Below are 17,216 nucleotides of genomic sequence, written 5' to 3'. Positions count from 1 at the left end.
ATCTATAAAGAACTTCTCAAACTCAACACCCAAAAAACAAATACTCAAGCCAAAAGGTGGGCAGAAATATGAACAGACACTTCTCTGAAGAAGACATACAAATGGCTAACAGACACATGAAAAAATGTTCATAGGGAAATCCAAATCAAAACCACACTGAGATACTGCCTTATACCAGTTAGAATGGCCAAAATGGACAGGGAAAGAAACAACAAATGTTGGAGAGGTTGTGGAGAAAGGGGAACCCTCTTACACTGTTGGTGGGAATGCAAGTTGGTACAGCCACTTTGGTAAACAGTGTGGAGGTGCCTCAAAAATTTAAAAATAGAGCTACCCTATGACCCAGCAATTGCACTACTGGGTATTTGCCCCAAAGACCCAGATGTAGTGAAAAGAAGGGCCATATGCACCCCAATGTTCATAGCAGCAATGTCCGCAATAGCCAAACTGTGGAAAGAGCCAAGATGCCCTTCAACAGATGAATGGATAAAGAAGATGTGGTCCATATATACAATGGAATATTACTCAGCCATCAGAAAAGATGAATACCCAACTTTTACATCAACATGGATGGGACTGGAGGAGATTATGCTAAGTGAAATAAGTCAAGCAGAGAAAGTCAATTATCATATGGTTTCACTTATTTGTGGAACATAAGGAATAACATGGAGGACATTAGGAGAAGGAAGGGAAAAATGAAGGGGGGGAATCAGAGGGAGAGATGAACCATGAGAGACAATGGACCTGAGAAACAAACAGGGTTTTAGAGGGGGAGGGGAGGAGGGATTGGTTAGCCCAGTGATGGGTATTAAGGAGGGCACGTACTGCATGGAGCACCGGGTGTTATACGAAAACAGTGGATCGTGGATCACCACATCAAAAACCAATGATGTATTGTATGGTGACTAACATAACATAATAAAATTAAAAAAAAAGTCATATGATCATCTCAATAGACACAGAAAAAGCATTTGACAAAATTTAACATCTGTTCATGGTAAAAACACAACAAAATGGACCTAGAGGGAACATACCTCAACATAATAAAAACTGTTTATGAGAGATACACAGCTAACATCACACTCAGTGGTGATCAGGATTAAAGCAAGACCAGAAACAAGACAAGGATATCCATTTTTGCCATTTTTATTCAACACAGTACTTGAAATCCTAGCCACAGCAACAGATAAGAAAAATAAAAGGCATCCAAATTTGTAAGGAAGAAGTAAAACTGTATTTGAAGATATATGATACTATATATACAAAACTGTGATTACTCCACTAAAAAACTATAGGATAAATGAATTCAGTGAAGTTACCAAATACAAAATTAATATATAGAAATCAGTTGCATTTTTATACACTAACAATGAACAGAAAAAAAATTAAGAAAACAATCGCACTTATAAAATTGCATCAAAAAGCTTAAAATATTTAGGATTAAATTTAACCAAAGAGGAGAATATCCTGTATTCTGAAAACTTGTAAGACACTGATGAAAGAAATTAAAGATGACATAAATGAAGGGACAGATATTCCATGTTCATGGGTTGGAAGAATTAATATTGACTCAATGTCTGTACTACCCAAATCAATCTACACTCCAGTGTAATCCCTATCAAAATATCAATGGTAGTTTTCACAGAACTACAACAAATAGTTCTAAATTTGTATGGCACCACAACAGACTTCAAACAGCCAATGCAACCTTGAGAAAGGAATAAAGCTAAGGGTAACATAATCCTAGATTTCAAAATATACTACAAAGCTAACTAATCAAAACAGTATGGTACCAGCACAAAACCGGACACATACATCAATGGAACAGAGAGACCAGAAATAAACTCATGCTTATATTGTCAATTATCTGTGACAAAGGTGGCATGAATATACAAAGGGGAAAATACACTGTCTTCAGTAAATGATATTTGGAAAACTGGATGATTATATGCCAAAAAAGAAAAAATAATCTAGACCACTTTTTTATACCATACACACAAAAATTTTAAATGGATTAAAATCTAACTGTAAAACCCAAAGCCAAAGAAGTCCTACAGAAAAAACATAGGCAGTAAAATCTTGGAGAACAGCCTTAGCAGTATTTTTCTGGATCTGTCTTCTAAGGCAAAGGAAACATAAGCAAAAGTAAATATTTGGACCACATCAAATCACAAAATTTTTGCACAGTGAAAGAAACCATGAACAAGACAAAAAGGCAACCTACTGAATGAAAGAAGTTATTTGCAAATGATTATTCACTGAGGAGTTATTATCCAAAATACAGAAAAAACTCAACACCAAAACAACAACAGCAGCAACAGAACAATCTGGTTAAAAAATGGACAGAGCACTTGAACAAACATTTTTCCAAAGAAGACATATAGTTGGCCAACAAACACATGAAAATATGCTCAACGTTGCTATCAGGGAAATGAAAATCAAAACCACAATGAGATATCACCTCACATCTGTTACAATTGCTAGTATTAAAAAGACAAGAAATAACAACTGAAACTAATGTAACCTTGTGTGTCAGCAATTCTCAAATTTAAAGAAAGAAAGAACAAATGTTGGAGAGGATGTAGAGAAAAGGGAACCATCATTCACTGTTGGTGGGAATGTAAATTGAGATAGCCATTAAAAATAAAGGATATAAAAATTAAAATTAGAAGTACCATCTGATCTAGGAATTCTATTTCTAGGTATTTACCTAAAGAAAAAGAAAACATTAATTCAAAACGATATATGCACCCCCATGTTCAATGTAGTATTATTTATAATAGCAAAGATGTGGAAGCCACCTAAGTGTCTATCAATAGATAAATGCTAAAGAAGCGGTGTGTGTGTGTGTGTAAAATGGAATATTAGCCAAATAAAGAATTAGATCTTGCCATCTGCAACAACATGGATGGACCTATAGGGTATTAGGCTAAGTGAAAGGAGTCACACAAAGACAAATACTATATGATTTCACTTATATGTGGAATACTAAAGAGAAAACAAATGTATAAACTAACAAAAACAGAAAAGGACTCATAAATACAGAGAACAAACTGGTAGTTGCCTCAGGTGAGGACTTGTATAGATGGGAAAAATAAGTGAAGAAGATTAAGAAGTACAAATTTCCAGTTATAAAATAAGTCACAGGGATGAAAATTTCAGTGTATGGAATACAGTTAATAATACTGTAATACCTTTGTATGGTGACAAATGCTAACTACACTTATCATTTAAGCATTTCATAATGTATATAATTGCCAAATCAATATGTTGTACACTTGAATCTAATATAATATTGTATGTCAAATATACTTCAATTAAACATTTTTAAAAATTAAAAAAAATATATTAAAGAATAAATCTCACTGGCAAAGGCAATTATATAGTAAAGGCAGTGGATCAGCCATTTAAAAAGCTAGTATGAAAGTTGATCAGGCAAAATAGTAAAATCAATTATAACTACAATAAGAAGTTCAGGGATACACAAAATAAAGATATAAAATATGACATCAAAAACAAGATGGGGGATATTGTATTTTCAGAATGTGTACAAACTTAAGCAACTATCAGCTTCAAGTACATAGACACACACACACACATATATATATAGGCTGATAGTGTATACACACATACATATCATGGTACTGAGAAACCAAAAACCTACAATAGATATGCACAAAGTAAAGAGAAAGGAACCCATATATAACACTAAAGAAAACCATCAAACCACAAGGGAAGATATCAAAAGAAGAGAGAAAAAAAGAACTACAAAGGCAACCAATCAACAGGATAGAAGTACATACCTATTAATAATTAATTTAAATGTAAATGGACTAAATGCTCCAATCAATAGACATAGGATAGCTGAATGGATAAAAAAATAAGACCCACCTATGTGCTGCCTACAAGAAACTCACTTCAGATCTAAAGACACAGATTGAAAGTGAAGGGATGGAGCAATCCTCCTATCAGACAAAATAGACATTAAACAAAGATTGTTAGAAAGCACACACACACAAAAGGGATTAAATAATAATCAAGGGATCAGTCCAAGAAGAAGATATAACATTCATAAGTATTTATGCACCCAACATAGAAGCACCTATATGTAATAAGCAAATATTAACAAACCTAAGGGAGAAATTGATAGCAATACAATTGATAATACAATAAAAGTAGGGCACTTTAATACACCACCTATATCAATGGAGACATCATCCAGACAGAAAAGCTGTAAGAAAACACTGACATTAAATGACACATTAGACCAGATGGACTGGATAGTACAGAAAATTTAATCCAAAACAATAGAATATACATTCTCTTCACGTGCACTTGGAAAATTCTACAGGGTAAATCATATGTTAGGCCACAAAAGAAGTCTCAACAAATTCAAGAACAATGAAATTATATCAAGTATCTTTTCCACCACAACAGTATGAAACTAGAAAGCATTTACAGAAGAAAAGTGAAGACACATAAAACATGGAGGCTAAACAACATGCTATTAAACAACCAATGGGTCAACAAAGAAATTAAAGATGAAATTTAAAAATACCTGGAAACAAATGAAAATGGAGACACATCTTTCCAAAATCTATGAGACTCTCCCCCAAAGAAGTTCTAAGAGAAAAGTTTATAGCAATACAGGTCCACCTTAAGAAACAAGAAAAATTCTGAAATAAACAATTTAACTTCACAAATAAAGGAACTAGAAAAAAGCAAAATTGAAAGTTAGAAGGAAGGAAATAATAAAGATCATAATGGAAATAAATGGAATAGAGTCTAAAAAAAAAAAGAAAACTATAGAAAAGATTAAAGAAACTGGGGTACCTGGGTGGCTCAGTTGGTTAAGCATCTGCCTTCGGCTCAGGTCATGATCTCAGGGTCCTGTGATCAAGCCCTGGGTCAGGCTCCCAGGGAGCCTGCTTTTCCCTCTCCCTCTGCTGCTCCCTCTCCCTCTGCTTCTCTCCCCTCCCATGTGCTGTCTCTCAATCAATCAATCAATCAATCAATTTTTAAAAAAAGATTAAAGAAACTAAAATCTGGTTCTTTGAAAAGATAAACAAACTCATCAAGAAAAAAGAGAGGGGCCAAAATAAAATCAGAAATGAGAGAAGTTACAAACTGACCACAAAAATACAAAGGATCATAAGAGCATACTATGAAGAATTATACACCAAAAAAATGAAAAACCTAGAAGTGGATAAATTCCTACAAACATACAACATTCTGAGACTGGTTCATGAAGATATAGAAAATAAAATAAGATAATAAGATAAGATATAGAAAATCTAAATAGACTGATTTTAATGATGAATCAGTAATTAAAAACTCCCCCCAAATACTGGTACAGGACCAGATGGCTTCACTGGTGAATTCTACCAAACATTAAAGAACAGTTAGTACCTATCCTTCTCAAATCATTCAAACAAATTGAAGGGGAAGGAATACTTCATTTTACAAGGCCAGCATTACTGAAACCAAACCAAAGTCACCACACACAAAAAAGAAAATCACAGACCATATCCCTGATGAATATAGATTAAAAAATCCTCAACAAGATTTTAGCAAACTGAATTCAATAACACATTAAAAATGTAACTCACCACTCTCAAATGGCATTTATTACAGGGATGCAAGAATAGTTCAGCATCCAGAAATCAATGTGATACACCACATTAACAAAACAAAGGATAAAAATCACATGATTATCTCAACACAGAAAAAGTATTTGACAAAACTCAACATCCATTTAGGATAAAAAGTATCAACAAAGTGGGTATAACAGTAATGTACCTCAACATAATAAAGACCATATATGACAAACCCATAGCTAACATCATACTCAATAGTAAAAAGCTCTAAGCTTTTCCTCTAAGATCAGGAACAAGACAAGGATGCCTATTTTCACTTCTTTTATTCATCATAGTATTGGAACGCTTAGCCAGAGCAATTAGTCAAGAAAAAAAATAAAAGGCAGCCAAATCGGAAAAGAGTAAAACTGTTATTATTTGCAGATGAGATACTATATACACAAAACTCTAAAGACTCCACCAAAAAACTACTAGATCTAATTAATGAATTCAGTAAAGTCACAAGATACAAAATTAACATACAGAAATTGGTTGCATTGGTTACTATACACTAAAAATGAACTATCAGAAAGAGAAATTAAGAAAGCAATCCCGGGGCACCTGGGTGGCTCAGTCGTTAGGCGTCTGCCTTCGGCTCAGGTCATGATCCCAGGGTCCTGGGATTGAGCCCTGCATCGGGCTCCCTGCTCAGCGGGAAGCCTGCTTCTCCCTCTCCCGCTCCCCCTGCTTGTGTTCCCTCTCTGGCTGTCTTTCTCTGTGTCAAATAAATAAAATCTTAAAAAAAAAAAAAAGAAAAGAAAGCAATTCCATTTAGAAGGCATCAAAAAGAATTAAGTACCTAGGAATAAATTTTATCAAGGAGGTGAAAAACCTGTACTCCGAAGACTCTAAGACACTGGTGAAAGAAACTGAAGACAACACAAATTGAAGATATACCATGCTCATGGATTGGAAGAATTAATATTCTTAAAATGTCTGTACTACCTAAAGGTATCTACAGAATCAATACAATCCCAATCAAAATACCAATGGTATATTTTCACAGAACTAGAACAAAGGATTCTAAAATTTGTATGGAACCACAAAAGACCCTGCGTATCCAAAGCAATCTTGAGAAAGAAGAACAAAGCTGGAGGTATCACAAGCCCAGATTTCAAACTATATTACAAAGCTATAGTAATCAAAACTATGGTACTGGCCAAAAAACAGATACACAGATCAATAGAATAGAACAGAGATCCCAGGTATAAATTCACACACTTATGGTCAATTAATCTATGACATTAGATTATGCCTTCAATAAATGGTGTTGAGAAAACTGGGCCACTATCTTACATTCTATAGAAAAATAAATTCAAAATGGATTAAAGACTTGAACGTAAGACCTGCAACCATAAAACTCTTAGAAGAGAACATAGGCAGTAAACTCTTTGACATCTATCTTAGCAATATTTTTTTGGACCAGTATCCTTAAGCAAGGGCAACAAAAGCTAAAGTAAACAAGTGGGTTTACATCAAACTACAAAGATTTTGCACAGTGAAAGACACCATCAACAAAATGAAATAGCAACCTACTGAATGGGAGAAGATATTTGCAAATTATACATCTGATAAGGTGTTATATCCAAAATAGATAAAGAACTTACACAGTTTTTCATAAAAAAACCCCAAACTACTGGATTAAAAAAATGGGCATATGACTTGAATAAACATTTTCCTGAAGAAGACATACAGATGGCCAATAGGTATGTGAAAAGATTCTCAACATCACTAATTATCAGGGAAATGCAAATCAAAATCACAAATCAAAATCACCTCACACTTCTCAGATTGGCTAACAGAAAGACAAAAAATCACAAGTATTAGTGAGGATGTGGAGAAAAGGGAACACTCATACACTGTTGGTGGGAATATAAACAGGTGCAGCCACTGTGGAAAACAGTGTGGAGTTCCTCAAAAAGTTAAAAATACAACTACCATATGATCCAGCAACTCCACTTCTGGGTATTTAACCAAAGGAAAAAAAAAACACCAATTTGAAGAAACATATGCACCCTTATATTCATTATTTACAGTAACCAATATACGGAAGCCACCTAAATGTCCATCAACAGATGAACGGATAGAGAATATGTGAGATATGTGTATATGTATATATATATCACATACACATACATACAATAGAACATTGCTCAGCTGTAAAAACATATGAAATGTTGCCATCTGTGACAACATGAGCGAAACCAGAGGGTATTATGCTAAGTGAAATAAGTCAGATGGAGAAAGACAAATACTGTATGATCTCACTTATATGTAGAATCTAATAAAACAAACAAAACAAAACAGAAACTGACTTATAGATACAGGAAACAAACTGTGAGTCACCTGAGTGGGGAGGGTTTGGGGGGGGGTGATTGAAATAGATGATGGGTATTAAGAGATACAAACTTTCAGTTATAAGATAAGTAAGTCACAGGATATAATATTTAGTACAGAAAATATAGTTAATGATATTATAATAACTCTTTATGGTGATGGATGGTAACTACACTTATCAAGAGGATCATTTTGTAATGTATAAAAATACTGAATCACTATGATGTACACTTGAAACTAATAGAATATTGTATGTCTATTATACTTCAACAAAAATAATAATAAATAACAGGTGAATAACTGTTCTTCAGAATCTCCTGAGTAACCTGGCATTCAACAGCTGGGCTCTTTGGAGGTAGAAAGCCAAGGAATAACTTTTCATAAAAATAACAACTCCCGAGAAAAGTAAATAGTTCATTTATGTTATCTAATATCTTCATTAGTGTGCAAAGGTAACTCATTCCCTCAAGAAAGGCAACTTGCAAAATGTTCCCACAGCAAATCACCATTCATTTCAATTGTTGCTTTTTACACTCACCTGTGGTATTTAATTGGTTATTCAGTATGACATGCAAGATCTGAATAAGTCAGGACATCTCAAAAACAACTCAGTGTCCTTGGGAAAGTATAATGCAAGATTTCCCCCCCATCCCTTATTTCTAAAAGGACTAAATTCCTTGAAATCTAAGTAGTGAGCCAGTTATTTTTACACTGATGTACATATTCTCTGCCACTTTGCCTCATGCATTTCCTTCTCTGGTTTTGCTAAAACATTACAGCTGCATGGAACCTTAAGAGCATCTCCTGTGAGAAGAAAAGTAGCAAACACTGGCCTGAAGCTCTATGAGAGGGAATATATTTTCTACTAAGTGGAATTCATAAGAGCTTTTCCCATAAGATATAAAAACAATCATACATACAGATATATATGTGTATATATACAATATATACAAAATAGACATACAAATATATATGTATAGAATTACACAAATTTATATATTATACATATACAATACATATATTATACATATATAATATATGTATACAATATGTATAATATCTATTATACATATACAATATGTGTGTATGTAATATGTATTATATATTACATATATAACACATATATTATACATATATATGTGTGTGTGTGTGTACGTATATTTGTATGTATACATAAACAGCAGGGAGAAAGTACCAGATGAAGTTTGATTACATCATGCTCCTAGAGGCCTGGTCTTAAGTGTATTTAGCAGTTCGATACAAGCCTCACAATACTTCAAGAGAAGAAGTGACATTGCGCACCCCAGGATACACAGACAATTCGGACGCAGACTATGAGCATGTGACAGAACTCCTCACTTTGCCTTTTAGTAACATAGTGACAGACATTTATGATCTCCAGGAGGAAATTTCTGGGAGGAAATCTCTCTAACTCATACAAGAAATTTCAAACTCTTTCTTGCTGCAGAAAATGAGCCTACCTTCTCTTAAATAGCTTATTATCCCTTCATTCCTTCCTGCTTTCTCTTCTAGCCACCCACACCTCTCCTGCCCAAGACCCTTCCCACCTACTTATACTCTAATTTCTAGTTTCTCTCAGCTCTGGGATGTAGAGTCTGCATTCTGCAACTTGGTATCACTCACCACTGTTAGAAGAATCACTCCTGCCCCTTTAGTATTATAGTATGAAATTCCTGAGGTAAGTAACTATTATTATATATTTCCATATCCTCCATGTTGCTTTGGATACTATATATGATTATTAAGTGCTTTTTTAAAAAAAATCATCTGGTTTCTCTTTCTTTTATCTAAGTATATGTATGCATTTATTCCTTCATTAAACATATGTTGAGAATCTATTGGGAGCTGGGGAAATAGTGATGAAAGGCCTAGTTGCCATCTACATTTTCTAAGTGATTCCCACATTTTCCTGAACACTACTACATTCTGTGATTGGGGCAGCTTAGAAGCCCTCTGTCACTCATATTTACATTAAGGTAGAACATTATAATACAGTCTTGAAACAGAACAACAGAATAAAGTCTTCATGCTCTTTGGATCTTAATCACACAGTCCCACGTGGGTCTGCTTATTATTTTAGGCCATATACAATGTGGAGAGGGTGAAGGAGAGTAGAAAAATGAAAAGAGAAAATCATAATGCTTGTGCATGAAGACTAATCTACAAGGATGTTCATTTCAGTGTTATTTAAATCAGAACAGAAAGTTAGAAATGTCCTAATTAGATAAATCATGTAGAATATTCACAGATGGGAGGAAATGCACGTAAGAGAGTGTTGAAAACATCAGTTACAGAATAGTAGGTATTTACAGCGGGTTTCTATTTTTATTTTACACAATGCAGTGGGGGGAAAAGTCTAGAAGGTTAAACTTCAAAGTATTAATGGTGAGTATACCCAGATGGTAAGATTATAAATGATTTTCTTCTTTGAGTGTAAAGCATTTCCAAATTATCTATAATGATCTTAAATAACTTTTGAGTCACAAAAAAATAGGCAATTAAAAAGAAATTTTTAAGGAATAAGGAGATCAGGAAGAGAATCGTCCCAGAATAATAGAACCTTCAGAGAGAATTCACCCTTTTACCTCACTGTTCAGGCCTTACTCACTGATAAAGCCCACTGTAAAGGCTGCTTCTCTGCCGGCCATATGTAGGAAAATAATAGTGCACATGCATTTTGATCTACTGTCCAACTTTTGTCTCTTCAAATATATGTCTGGTAGATATATTCTTTCTCCCTCACAAAGCACTGATTCATCAAGCAAGTCACAGGCTGCTTAGAATCCTTGTTATATAAATTAAACCAAATTCTAAAACACAAGCAAATAGACAAACCCAGAAGTAAAGCCCTTTCCCAACTGACTATGTTAAAAAATTCGAAATAATATCTCAGTGGTGTTTGGAGAAGAAACTCGTTTGGACAAATGGAAAGTGAGCTGAAAGGTAAAGAAGAAAATTATGGCAACAATTCCCCATGTCTCCCAATGAGGGCTCCACAGGGGCACCCTGCTTAGACCTGCATGTTTGCTGGGTGAAAGGTAGATGAAGAGTTGTCCAAGTAGAAGCCTTACCTTGGTCTGGAATGTACAGAACATGTGCGTTAAGAACGGATGCTCCCAGGCCAAAGAGAGAACTCTCTTCTCTACCATCGTGCACTCAACATCATCGTCCATCAAAACCACGTCTTTCTTTAAGGCTTTTATTGCGAAAAATTGATTGGTTTTCTTGAACTCTGCTAGGAAGACCTAGAAGGAAGGGTAAGAAGTAACTTTATTTTAGAATTTGATCTCACACTCATTAAAGAAGGGACAAAATCCCGAGAGAGATCTGTTTTGCATGAGAAAAGAGGATTTCTTCTCTAATCCCCTTCTATCCCCTTTATAGAGACAAAATAGAGTACTTCACTGATTTTAGGATATTACCTAGTAGTTTCATACTTGCTTTGTGCCTTTCAAAGGGTTCCACAAAACTACTGTACAATTGGATGGGTTATTGTCAGTCCTTGAAAAATTCTGTTTAAAAAAGTATGAACTGTCTGCCCAGGGACCTGAGTAAATTTATAATATAAATTCCCAGAGACTAAGTGCATACTGAAGGAAGCAAGATAAGTAGCAGAGAGGAGGATTTGATTACACTTGAAACGTCAGTGCAAATAAGCATAAAACTTAGCTCTGAGTTTTACCCAGTTTTTCAAGGTGAAAAAAGAATACAAGGGAATAAAGCTGTCCTTATATGCTTAAAGAGTGTACACCATTTCATCCAATGGCATAGGCAGTAATGCCATGTGTAGGACCTCCGGTATACTTTATATGTGCTATCTAATTCTTAGCTCAGGACTCTCCACAAGACAGACAGTAATAAAACAAACAAACAAACTGGGTTTAAGAGTAACTTCACTTGCTCAAATTCATGGAGCTACTCAGTGGAAAAAATATAATTCCAAATTTACTTTTTCTACTTGATTTCATGAATCTTATATGAAAGGACACCAGATGGCCTATAATGGAGAGTTTCTACAACTTTTGCTTTTGCAAATGATGCAGCAACAGACGATTGACAGTTGTGAGGACATGGCATTTGGAAGCAGAAAACTCCAGCTTGGGTCTCTTTTACTAGCTGTGGGAATGTGGGCAAACCAATTAACCTCTCTGGGCTCTGGTTTCCTAATGTGTAAAAGAGATAATTGTCATGACATTCTCCAACTTGCAGGACCGTTGCGAAAATCAAATGACTACCACATGGGAAAATGATTTGGAAACTATAAAATACTCTCTAAATGATAGTTATTAAGAATACTTGTCGTTTGTTTCTTGACTTTTAGGGAATGTCAAAGTCAATGACACCAAACCAGTACTGAAAATGCATGTGTCTATATTTAAAATAACATGGTGCAGATATATAGCTTTGGGGTAGCTGGCTTGATAGAGGGCATAGAACTTAGATGAGATTGCAGGCAAATGGATGATATGCATATCCCTGGAAAACAATGCTTTTTTTTTGCTGGCCTTCAAAGTAAATTGAGAATAAGAATATATAGAGGCTACCATTTTGGCGAGAAACCATACTTCCTATCTAGAGCCAAAAGAAATAAGAAAAACAAGTTTTGGAGTATCCTCAGTGTTGTAAGAAAGGGAAATATGGCTGTCCCATTTTGCTTTGGTGCTTTGTCCTCCTGTCTTTGGGTCCCTGCTTCAGTCTTCTTGGTCTGTAGGAACTGAGGGACATACTGCTTTGGACGTAGGCAGAGGATACCTGAGGCTCTCAGTTGTCCCTTGGGATATTTTACTAAGGCTTGTAGGTTTAACTTAATGTCTTTCTTATTAACCTTGTTCAAATATAGAAACCCACATGGGAACAAAGAAAGATAAACATTTCATTAACAATTAAAAGTGCTCTTTTGATAATTGTTTCTTTCAATAAACATCCCCAAACCAGCCATAAACTAAGAAGATGAAAAGGCAATTTCCATCTCTATAATGGGCTTTCAATTTTTGGTAACAGGTTATAATTGCACATTAATTGATGCTAAATTATAATGAAGACTAGCTATAAAATTGCCTATTACACAGATTAACACCACCAAATGAGCCTGCTGTGTTTCATATTATTGTGGAAATGAACTAAAGGAATTAATGGATATCAGCTAGTTTGCAGGGCAGAACAGATTTTGCCAAAAGCAATGCACTGGTGTTTAAATCCAAACCCAATTGCAGCATAATGTGATTCAGCTGTGGTGATGCTCAGTTGCATTCTAGTTTATTATTAAATAAACTGGGTGAGTTTCCCAGCCAAAGTCTGGTAAGCAGGTGTGGAGCATAATGCTGGCTTTGGATGTACAAATTCATAGAACGGTAGTCTCTGGCTAAAATTTTCCTAGGAGTTTCATCCAAGAATAAAACAACAGAGAGTGTCATTAATATAGTAGATAACCTTAATATCTAGAATAATCTCAAGGCTCATGTTCCAAGGCATCTTTCTTTACATTCGCTAGCTTGAAAATTTTTTTCCATCACTGATAGTTGATCGTTAAATTGTGTCATCTTCCTCCTTTTCCTCTTGTCCTTTGTGACTGACAGAGGCAGCCCATAACTTGAGTGTGTGGCAGGAAGGATTTAGAGGAGGGACTTTCCCCATGAAACTTTTTTCATGACTCTCAAGCTACAGCTTTGTTATGAAGTGAATTGTGTCCCCTCTGAAAAATTTACCTCCTGAAGTCCTAAACCCCAGGACCTCACAATGTGACTGTATTTGGAGGCAGGGTCTTTACAGAGGTAATACTTAAAGTAAGTTCATTAGGGTGGGCTCTAATCCAGCATGACTAGCATCCTTATAAGAAGAGATTAGGACACAGAGATACACAGAGGGACGATGTGAAGACACAGGGAGAAGGTGACTATTTACAAGCCAAAGAGAGACTTCAGAAGAAACAACCCTATTGTTATACTGAGCGAAATAAGTCAATCAGAGAAAGACATGTATTATATGACCTCACTGATATAAGGAATTCTTAATCTCAGGAAACAAACTGAGGGTTGCTGGAGTGGTGGGGGGTGGGAGGGATGGAGTGGCTGGGTGATAGACATTGGGGAGGGTATGTGCTATGGTGAGCGCTGTGAAGTGTGCAAGACTGTTGAATCACAGATCTGTACCTCTGAAACAAATAATGCAATATATGTTAAGAAAAAAAAAAAAAAGAAGAAGATAGCAGGAGGGGAAGAAGGAAGGGGGGGAAATCGGAGGGGGAGATGAACCATGAGAGACGATGGACTCTGAGAAACAAACTGAGGGTTCTAGAGGGGAGGGGGGTGGGAGGATGGGTTAGCCTGGTGATGGGTATTAAAGAAGGCACGTTCTGCATGGAGCACTGGGTGTTATGCACAAACAATGAATCATGGAACACTGCATCAAAAACTAATGATGTAATGTATGGTGATTAACATAATAATAAAAAATTTAAAAAAAAAAAGAAGAAACAACCCTACTGACACTTAAGTCTTAGACTTCCAGCCTCCAGAAGGATAAGAAAATAAATTTCTGTTGTTCGAATCACTCAGCCTGTGATATTTTGCTACATTTGTCCTAGCAAACTAATACAAGACTGAGGACATTTGATAGAGAAAAAAAAATTGCATTCAAAGTAAAACAACACTCCAAGTTTGAGAAGAGAGCAAAAGAAAAACAACAACCAAAAAAAAAACTATAAGAAATAGAAACTGGCTGAGGCAGCTTTTCATTTCTTTGATGTCCAAATATACCAAACTCATAATTGTGTGGGATGTACACACAATATGAATCAAAATGGATTGGGAACAATGATTCCCAGGGAAGCAGAGGCCACTACTTCCTAGAGTTCCTGGGTTTCCTTATTTATTTATTTATTTATTTACTCATTCATATTATTTTTTATTATAATTTATTATGTTAGTCACCATACAGTACACATCATTAGTTTTTGATGTAGTGTTCCATGATTCATTGTTTGCATATAACACCCAGTGCTCCATGCAATATGTGCACTTCTTAATACTCACCACCAGGCTCACCCATCTCCTGCCCCCTCTAAAACACTTATTCAGACCCCTCTCTATCCTGTCAAAAAATGCACAAGAATGTTCTTTCCACACCCATGACTGGTTCTCGTCCCATGAGTTTAGGAGTTTTGCTTTTTAATTTCTATAATTTGGTCTGCAGAATTCTATAGTATACTATCATACCTTGCCAAAACTTCCTTTCCCCAACATTTTGTGCAAGATAAAATCCTCGATTTTTAGTTTCATATGTACAGATGGTCTTTCTATGTTCGGTTCAGGCTCTGGACGATGGCATATTTTCTCCATCCCATCCAAAGGAGACTCCCAAGAGATTCCCTGAGGCTCTGAAAATAGCAAGCTAGTGGTTAAAAGTAAACAAGAAACAATGGAGGATCATTCTGGTTATTTTGAGAACACATTCTCTTCCACTTCCCACTCTGAGGCTCCATCCACAAAAATGGGGAGAAGGGCCCCCTGTGAGCCTGGCATTTGGGGCATGGACTGTATCTCTTATCTACCCGACAAACTGGGAGAAATTTCATGTTAAGAAACATATTCTAATTAGCGAAAGACCATAGATGCAAAACAAAGGAGCATTTTAAATCATGTCAAATCATGCACAAATAGAGATTTTAACCAAACTTGAGGAAAAATGGTTCTCAGCTACTTGCATGGCTCACAGGCACAGTGGCAACATGTGATGTTGCATGTGAGGGATGAGGAAATGGAAAGCAGACTGATGGAGATCTGAATTGCCTCATCCCTCGCTGTATTAAAATCAGCCAATTTTTTCCTCACCCAATGCCAGAGGAAGTGCAGAATACTTTTTAACATTTATTTTCTTTTTATTGAAATATATTTGACACATATTATGTTAATTTAAGGTGTACAACATGTTGACTTGATACATTTATATATTGTGATATGATAGCCATTTTACAACAGAACCTCTATCACATCACATGATTTTGTTTCTTTTTTTGTGGATGGAGTAATGACATTTCTTTTATTTTCAATCTCCAGATTTACTTTTCATCTTCTCCCTAAACCCAAGGAAAATAAATGCAGGCATGCCCCATGTTTTGAAAGTTCACGTTTGCCACTTTGCTTTCATGAAAGATCTATATTACTACCTGTTTTCACTAACCGAAAAAAAAATCTGGAGAGGATTTTCTCTTTTACAGAAAAAAGAAAAGTGCAGATGAGATTCAGCATTGGTTTTGCAGCAAGCCAGCAAGAGGCAGTGAATCTGAGCATCAAGAGTGGCGCCACCCAGGCCCTTCCCCAGTAACTGCACTCAGCAGCTCAGCATCCAGCATCCAGAGTTTTGAACTGTGTGAGCATCTGTGCTTGATGTCGAGTATTCTGTGCCTCAGTTAGCAACATGTGTTCTAAGCTTTTAGAAAAGCCTAAGGTGATTTTTTGGGTCTGGGAATACTAAAAAATTGTTCTATATAAATTAACAGTAATTGCTTCTTTGCTTTATGCTATTCTGGCTTATAAAAAATTTCATGGGGGAGTCATGGGGAAGATGGCAGAGAAGGAGGATCCTGAGCTTACGTCATCCCATGAGCACAACAAGATAACAGCTACATCTATACAACTATCACTGAAAACAACCTGAAGACTGGCAGAACAGACCTTCCACAGTTGATTATAGACAGGAGGAAACATTTAGAAAGATAGAAGGACTAGAGATACAGTTGGGAACCAAACCCACATGAGACCAGCCACAAATGGGAGGGACACCACAAGCACAGAGAAGCCGGAGGATCAGGTGCCACAGAAGGCACCTGTGGCATGGGGACCTGCCCTGGGAAGACAAATCTCAGTAACATTTGGCTCTGAAAACCAGTGGGGCTTAAAATTGGGAGCTTTAAAAATCAGCGACCTTAACTTTGAGGAGAGTAGGAAGGTGACAGGAAGCTGAGTCCCTACCATATAGAACTTAAAGAACCACCATAATAACTTGGCCCAAGACAGCACAGAAGCAGCAGTTTAAAAAATGTCTGTGGTATACATGAAGGAGATCTATGAATTAATCTCAGAATGTGTGCTGGAGGGTCAGGGATCTTGAGGAGATTTCTCTGGGAACAAAATTGTTGGTGGACACCATTTCTCTTTCCCTTCCCAAGCCAAGATAGCCAGATGGTTGTGAGAGCCATCTACCTTGCTAGCACCACGTGCTCTG

The 17,216-nt window shown here is 35.9% G+C and overlaps 1 protein-coding gene across 4 annotated transcripts in view; it reads right to left on the bottom strand.

Moving 5' to 3' along the window:
- Window positions 1-17,216, bottom strand: part of PRKCQ (protein kinase C theta) — a 185,098-nt gene that overhangs the window by 83,783 nt on the left and 84,099 nt on the right. For all 4 annotated transcript variants that reach the window (XM_035021698.1, XM_035021696.1, XM_035021697.1 and 1 more), the window contains 2 exons: window positions 15,209-15,369; window positions 11,066-11,239 (listed from right to left, as the gene is read on the bottom strand). In XM_035021698.1, coding sequence (XP_034877589.1) covers window positions 11,066-11,239; window positions 15,209-15,369 — 335 coding nt within the window. The remainder of the gene's footprint in view (window positions 1-11,065; window positions 11,240-15,208; window positions 15,370-17,216) is intronic.

The sequence above is a fragment of the Mirounga leonina genome, unplaced genomic scaffold (genome assembly GCF_011800145.1).
Source record: "Mirounga leonina isolate KUSES-001 unplaced genomic scaffold, KU_Mleo_1.0 Mir_175, whole genome shotgun sequence".
Taxonomy (NCBI): domain Eukaryota; kingdom Metazoa; phylum Chordata; class Mammalia; order Carnivora; family Phocidae; genus Mirounga; species Mirounga leonina.
The sequence above is the reverse complement of the archived record's forward strand: the minus strand, read 5'-3'. Positions and strand labels throughout refer to the sequence as shown.